The sequence below is a fragment of the Amblyomma maculatum genome, chromosome 11 (assembly GCF_055883805.1).
Source record: "Amblyomma maculatum isolate TAMU_Amacu chromosome 11, ASM5588380v1, whole genome shotgun sequence".
NCBI classification, from domain to species: domain Eukaryota; kingdom Metazoa; phylum Arthropoda; class Arachnida; order Ixodida; family Ixodidae; genus Amblyomma; species Amblyomma maculatum.
In genome coordinates this window covers 29,458,973-29,466,939 of record NC_139354.1, presented here as the reverse complement: position 1 = coordinate 29,466,939, position 7,967 = coordinate 29,458,973, and the positions used below count along the sequence as shown (strand labels likewise).

Here is a 7,967-nt window from a genome sequence, read left to right as displayed (position 1 = left end):
ATGACGATCTCTGCCAACCAGCCAACAACAGAGGGGCTTTAGCCTGGATGGGGCACATGCCAAGCGGTGAGGTGCGGCGCGGGAGATGGGGCGCTCTCTTAGAGGGGGCACTTGCATGGGTCGGGGGCACTTGCTTGAAATTTTACAGTTAGTAACTCCATCTAGAAGTTTGGTTTGGTTTGTGGGGTTTAACGTCCCAAAGCGACTCAGGCTATGAGAGACGCCGTAGTGGAGGACTCCGGAAATTTCGGGGTTCTTTAACTTGCGCTAACATCGCACAGCACACGGGCGCCTTGCTTTTCGCCTCCACCGAAAAGCGGCCGCCGAGGCCAGGATTCGATCCTGCGCCCTTGGGAACAGTAGTTGAGTGCCGTAACCACTGCGCCACCCCGACGGGGTCATTTAGAAGTGTTGTTGTTCCGGCCGATTCGATACGTTCAAAGGAAAGAAGAAAAAACAGCGAAGAAGGACGCAGGACCAGTAGGAGACACATAGGTATGCCGGCACACCTAGTGTGCCGTTGGTGTGTCTCGATTTCAGTATCCTCAAACTTGTTTCGTTGAATCCCATGGGCCGACTGAATGTGTGAATGGCTGAAATTGTTCCCGTAGGACAAATATACATCATTTGTGAATATAATCGTAGATGATATTTATCCAGGTAATGTCAAATTACTATACTTTTCTCTTGGTAAACGGCATAGTACAGGCCTACTTGAGGACCTTTCGCTCACATGTTATAACTGCGTCTGATGCCTCGGTATGTGAAAAAAGGCGGGTGTGGGCATTTCTTCAGTCCCTCGGCTGGTCTTTTTCTCTCCGTCATCCAGATTTCACCCCTACATATGTAACAGTACATAGTTCTTGCCCTGCGCATGCTCCCAAATTCTTTTTCAACGGCTTTAAATTTAACAGACTCATTATCGTTGTGAACTTCCCTATCTTCGTCTCGCACATTCAAGTTTCTCATTACTCTTCATGACTAATTGATTAGGATAGTTTGGGTTCCTGATCACATGGAGGCTTCATTTCAATGAGTCTGCTGACGCTTTAGCAAAAGCAGCCCTGAGATCATTGACCTCCGTCCAACCTGTGCGATCACGGCAGCACGTTTTCGTAATTATATTTTAAGGCGAGAATTCCTTTATTTCCCTAGATGATTTTCTGGTCTTGCAACCTCTCCTTTGTGCCAATATTGTGACGAGCCAGAAACAAGTGAACATTTTTTTTGTTTTTCAGTTGCCGATATACATCGCTAAGGAGGCGGCCTATAGAAATGCCATTACAGAAACTTAGCTTGCACTTGTCGTGCTGCCAAACTGTGAACATACCTTTCCGCTACTTTCTTCGGGGGCAAATTGCGAGGATGCGTACTGAGGCAGCAGCCCTAAAGGTAAGCCGAAACGTTTTTCGCAAAAAAAAAAAAAAAAAAAAAAAAAAGTTATGTGTGGCATTTTATAGTTTTTTTGTGTCGAGAACACAAAAAACACTGTCGAGAACGCGTCGATAGCGAAGGCAAAGTCAGCACATTTGCTCGAGTCGAAAAGCGCAGGAGCTGGCCGGCTTTAACAACTGCCCTTTACGCACTAAAGCTCGTTTCAGTAGCAACATAAGGAATAGGCATTCATGTGATGCAATCCTAGTCGAGAGCGTGTTTATACAACCTTCGAGTATCGCCAAACTGCGCAACAACAAACGCACGCGTACTGCAGCTGCTGCCCGTCCTATCTTTCCAGCTAGTTTTCTCGGTGCGCTATTCAACGCAACGCCGATAATGGTCCGGCGCCACAGCAGACGACGTTTAGAAATTGAGCAGCGCTGTAGTAAACAGGCTACTCGTAGAACTGCCTAATGTAAATCACTTTATCTCACAATGAAAAGAAGATATCGTTTATCACGGCGCCGCCTTAGATGAGCTAATATACATACACGAGCCGCGACTGCTGTGAAGAGAAACTTGCTTGTATCGCAGTTATCTTACCAGCACCTCGATACGGGTCAGCGAGCCTCAATAGTGGCTATTTTTTGACATTGCGTTATCCCTGGGCTTATTATTTAAGGCATCAATAAATTTGAGCACGCTTTCTTGACGCTTCTTGATCCACGGACAGCTTGCGGAAGGCGCGGCCAGCGCGGCATGCGGAGGCAGTGCTGCATTCGGACGATGCTCGCTCTGTTGCCGCGCGAGCAGCATGGCACTCCAGACACTGCGTTATAAATGACTATTGCAAATGCAGCTTCGTTCTATCGATCATATGCATTTCGTTTGCTGTACTTAATTGGTAATTGCTGACGTAGCCGAAAACGGCGGCGAGCTAGCTGTGTAACAAGAGTGAACCGCGAATCGTGTTTTAAGTTCGGTATCCTCGGTTAAGCGTAACGACGGTGAAGCCATCCATGCAACAGCGCGGTATTAACCTAATCAGGTGCAGGAACAATGACAAAGACCGCGGACTTCAGCTGGATGCCTATGTAATTGGAATCCCAAATGGCCGCAATCGCTGCCATTTTCGATTATCGATTTCCAAGATTCGATTATCGTCATTTTCAGTTTTGACTCTTTCTTACTTCGGACAATTTGACTGGACATTTAGCATAGCATTTTCTTTCACTCTTCAATTTTCTCTACCCGTTTCTCCTGGCCTGATCCAGAAAATTGTGATCCCCCGATACAAAGAGGAATGGCCGCATCAGCATCAGCCCCGCCAGCGACGATGGCGTGACCGTGGCGCGTTTTTCATGCATTTGAAAACCGTTTCAGCTTCCCTTTAAGCAACAAACAGGAAGGCTTATTCTGTACAGAATGGTTTTTATTGCACGAGCCAACAATACACTTTATATGCGGTCATGACTAGACACCATGTATTTGTCGGAGAACGCTGTACAGAAGACTAGATTTTCTCTTGTTATCAGGTGGGGTGGGGAGGGGTTTCAAGGAAGGGGAGGTTGGGAGGGGATTTGAGGAGGGGTGGGGAAGGGATATCAAGGAGGGGATGGGAATTTGAGGGGGTGAAGGAGCATTACATGGCGCTTTAGCATCCGTGGGGAAGCTGGACGTAGCGCAGACTGAAGCCACCGGCACGGCATGCGAGGGCTTCGTCGATGGGGAGCTGTCTGGTCTGGGGCACAGTCTCGTTGGCCGGGGCAGCACCCAGGCCATCGGGACGCTGGGCGCCGATGGGAGCCACAGGAGGACGGTTTGGTGCAACGGTGGGACGGACCGGCACGGATGGCCTGGTAGGTCGCGTGGGCTGGGTCGGGCGGGTTGGTTGAGGTGACGGCCGCTGCCCAGGGCAGGGACAGTCCGTGTAGCCAATGCGGGGGCCAGTCACGAAAGACACCCGGAAGGGGGCAAGGTTTGCTGCAAAGAGGTGTAAAAACCAATTGCACAAACACGTCGAGCTCTTCAGAACAAGCATCGCAAGAGCTATGTAAACTAAATGTAAAAACCATACGTCCTAGAACTAGCCTGATCACGCTTTCACGAGTCCTCGCATGCAGCAGCTATAGACTATTCCCATCCAAAGTCGAGAATTCTGCCAAGAACAGAGAACAAGGACGCGGCTTACTTGCAACTGGTGTGAAGGTTGTCCCACAGATGCGGTCTCCCAAGTTGCCCTCAGTAACAGTGCCAGTTGAGCCAGTAGGGATGAGCACGTAGGCTTCGCGACACCTGTCGTTGGTCAGGGGGCTCAGGCGGAAGCCATTGTCGCCATTCTCCTCGAACTGCAAAAATGTGATGGGTCAAGATACCATTCCACATATAAAACAGTAGCAGCATTGCTAACTGTGGATGGAGCACTTATGTAAGTGCCCACGGCAGCGAGAAACCCACGACAGTCGTCAAGACTGGCGACTTACTAGGACGGAGCAGAAGCCAAGCTGGCGCCGAATGCAGATGGAGTAGTGCAGGTTGGCGAAGTAGTGGATGCCGATAGGGTTGCGCACGAAGTTGAAGCTGGTGATTGTGTCCGCCGCGTTGGTATGGTACTGCAGGCAGCCGTCGGGAGCTGGAAAATGGTACACGTGAAAATAAGACGGGTCATTAGGGTGCACGCAGAGTTTTGAAGCCAGCAGGTGGTACACTCACCCATGTTGGGACTCCAGCAGGAAACCTGAGTGATGCGGATACTCCAGCGGCGCTCCATTTCTGTCCGTGCACTGAGACGAACAGACAGGATGGCCTGCTTGGTCTGGCTCACGTCAACGTACACTGTTCAGGAACAAGCGAACGACACTGTCAGCACACTGGTAACAACTAAACAATAAAGAAAATTATAGGGTCACTGACGAAGTCAAAGTTTAATAAAAACGAAATGACGTTTCGGAAGCCCTACGGCTTCCTTGTTCACAATGGGGAAACCAGACATAAAGCATGCGTTTATAGCTTCTTTAAAATGCATCGTAATGATCTAGCATAATCAGATGGTAGATTCCCCTGCGTCCGATTGAGCGTGCCATGAGTGGTCTGAATCATCAAAGACTATAGATACAATCGTCTTGCAGCGATCCGTTCTCTGGCAAGCACACGTGCCCCGTCCCAACTGATGGCGTGTCCAGTTTCTTGCACATGTTCGGCCAGAGCGTTAGTAGCACTGTGTCCTTTCGCTACATCATTTTTGTGCTGCTGTATCCGTTTGCACCAGACATGGCAGTAATTGAATTACAGTATTGAAATTACTGTAATTTAATCACCTTTTTTGGTAATTTATAATGTAATTAATTACGTTTTTCGTTTGGTAATTTAGTAATGTAATGAATTACTTTTGGTAGTAATTTCGCAGGAAAAGTAATTAATTCCTTTCGAAATTACTTTTACTGAAGTGCGTCTGGTCTGTTCCGGTTTTTGCTCTGGTCTTGTTTTTGTAATGGCAAGTGCTATAGGAAAGAGGGAAGGAATAGCTCTCTGGGACGGAATTTGGCGGAAAGACAAGAATGTGTGTGCTTCGCGTCTGGAGAACAAGCTTGTTGTCTTTTTTACTAGGTTTACTTAGTTTTTGCGTGGATGGAAACTAGAAAGTAATTTAAAAATAATTGAATTACTCAGTAAAAGTAATTGTAATGTAATTTCATTCCTTTTTGGGAGAAGTAATGAGTAGCGTAATTTAATTACTTTTCTGCAATTTTCAGCAAAGTAATTAGTAATGTAATTTAATTCCTTTTCAAAACTAATTTTGCCATGTATGGTTTGCACCAGTTTCCTGTTTCTCCGATATGATTTCGCTGCAAATAAATTGATACATTTTCCCCTGGGATTTTCAGTTTCTCTGCGCTGTGGGTTGCTACATTCAGCCCACAGTGCCCCTACTCCAAGCAATACACGGCACGGCGACCAAGGCGTGTCTCTCCCTTTCCTGCCTAGGTACCGTAGCACGAACAAAAACGAAAAGATGTCTCCTTGTATGAACAGTTAATGGACGCTCTGCCTAGTCGAACATGATTTCACAGCGACCACGCGGGCTTTGTATGCGTAGAGACAGTAGAAAGCTTACTGTGCTGCCCGCTGTTGAAGCCGCACAGGACGGGGTAGACGGAGGATTCGAGGCCGGCGGACACGGTGAACGCGTCGTCCAGGCAGTAGCCTGCGCGCTGTCCGCACGTCTCGGGAGGCGACAGCGAGAACTCGGAGAAGTCCAGTCGCAGCTGGCAAACGTCGGCGCGGGCGTTGACCGTCACCTGGCACTGGCCGAACACTGCCTGCTGGTGAGGGTAATCGGGGCTGCGGAAGATCACCTCGTCGTCGGTGACCACGCTGCCGCACTTGACCAGGGTCTCTTCCTCGGGACCTGCATTGACGTTGTGGTGTATTATGTCAACTGAGATTTGTACGAAACATCGCCTTGCTTTGCATACGTAAGTTTCACAGTGAATTGTAAAGATGATTTAGCTCGCATACTGGAAAGTTTGCGTGTGGACAATTTTTGAGGCGCAAAATTTTCAGTATGCATGTCAACCAACTCGCCCAACTTTCCGCTCTCCTAAGCATAATTTATGCTCGACAGTTTTGGCACAGGAGATATTAACGATAGGAGCACATCCCCTCTGTAATGGCATGGTAGCTGCTTCCACGGTCTGTTTACTTCGTTAACTACTTTGTCAAGCAGCGTTAGCCGTACGAGCACAGCCGCCTCGCGGTATCGATAAACTATACACGCTAGGCGGTTATGCGAAATGAAAAATCCGTAACACTGAACAATTCAACGAATATTTACTGCGAAAAGAAACATTTAACATTACCGGCAGAAATATTTTCTTGTGCAGCAGCTTACGGGCAATGGCATCTAAGCGAAATGGACGCTTAGGCTTAGGAAAGAACCTCCTAGAGGAATTCACGCGCGGTGGGACACTCACGGTGGCAGCAGATGGTATTGGGGTCCGAGCAACGTCCAAGGGAGACGCCGCCGGTTTTCAGGCATGTCTTGGGCAGCACGCAGGTTCCCTCTTGTCCGGACTCGGCGACGCACTGCGGCGGCGCGGCCGTCACGCGATCCATCGTTTGCACCAGGAAGCTGGGGAGGCCAATGCTCTGGCCCAGCGACGACATAGCCTCGTTGCCGGGCAGTCCTAGGCTCGCCGCCATCGATGACATGGAGTTGCCGACTGCAAACAAAGATCAGAGCTTTGATTATTCGTGCACCGCTGCATATGGCGGAGGCCTGCAGTAACCCTAGTATAAACAGTTACAGATTCGAAGACAGTTTGTACACGTTACTAGTGATTTCAGTAAATAAGCAATTTCGGTCTATATGAATATTGCTTTGAACGACACATGCGGTCGCAATAACTTTAACATTCTAAGTTCCACCTTGCCTTTCATTGCTTAAGCAGGCGGACATTGCTGTCGACGTAGCTGGATCGCAAGAGCTAGCTGACAGCAATCCTGAGCTGAACTGAACAATTTTCTCTGGTAGAGATGGGTATATACTTACAGCCTTGTTGGTTGGTCCTGTCCCCGTCACGCAGCGTGCCCATCTCATATTCCCCGGCGACCGGCGAAGCCGTCATCGCCACGAGGATGACTAAGAAGAGCTTTGGCGTAGACATGGCTGTGGTCTGCGCGGCTGGCAGGACTCGTGTACAACTAGTCGAAGTTGCTGAGTGTCACCGGGTTTTACTGGCAGCAGACCGCCCACACGGGGAAGTGTAGAAACCGCTCCTATTGGCTCCTAGTTGCCCCGCCTCTGTTGGAGGCGGGGCTTTCGCGTTTCCTGTATCTCACTTTCCCTATTTCTAACCTGTTTGAAGAGGGTTCCCTCGCATTCATTTCACTTGTTTTGTGACAGTACCAATGCAGCACGGCCCGAGAGAAAGAAAGGAAGAGGCAGGAAGTGTGGCGTTCAGTTTCAGCAAAGGAGCCTTCCCAGAACACATTCCTTTTTCAGGTTCTCTCCCACACCACCGGTCTTTCGCCAACACGTGGCTGCTGCAGATTTACTTTGAGCAAGACACGAGGATAGTTTTCGGCGAAAAGGCTGGTTACCACTAAAGGAACTGCATCCACTTTGCATAAAAAAAAATGTTTGGCTTTGCTTTAGATATGTGCTTAGATAACCTGGGGTGACAACAATTGAAGAGACCCCGGGCTGACTCACCTCCCTGGCTTTCCAAGAACCAAACAAAAGATTCTTCATGTCACTATACTTCCTCTCACAAGATGTTTGCATCACTGGGAAAGTCAGATACACCCCAGTCCAATCAGGATCGCGGGCTCTACAATAGGCAATTGTGCTTCTAGGGGCCTCTGGCCCTCCAAATTCGCGGGGGTGACAGCAGGAGCACAAGTCTCTATTATTGTGCTCAGGGGCTAGAGGCACTTAGGAGCACAATTGCAATGGCTCCCCTGCCTTTCACAGCCCTGCAGAAATCTTGTGAGAGGAAGTATAGCTGACAAACTGAAGTTTACTTCCAACAATTCATATTGAAAATGGGCACCTAGCAGTCCTGCTTGGGTGCCAGCCATCTAACTCT

The 7,967-nt window shown here is 48.8% G+C and overlaps 1 protein-coding gene across 1 annotated transcript; it reads right to left on the bottom strand.

The window, feature by feature from the left end:
• Nucleotides 1–2,808: 2,808 nt before the first annotated feature.
• On the bottom strand, nucleotides 2,809–7,053 carry LOC146173284 (uncharacterized). The gene is made up of 7 exons (XM_084583717.1): nucleotides 6,929–7,053; nucleotides 6,351–6,599; nucleotides 5,492–5,785; nucleotides 4,090–4,212; nucleotides 3,861–4,009; nucleotides 3,569–3,725; nucleotides 2,809–3,360 (listed from the first exon to the last, which is right to left on the bottom strand). Exons 1-7 carry the CDS (start codon nucleotides 7,041–7,043, stop codon nucleotides 3,032–3,034), a joined length of 1,416 nt encoding a protein of 471 aa, XP_084439843.1. The 5' UTR covers nucleotides 7,044–7,053; the 3' UTR covers nucleotides 2,809–3,031.
• Nucleotides 7,054–7,967: the final 914 nt, after the last annotated feature.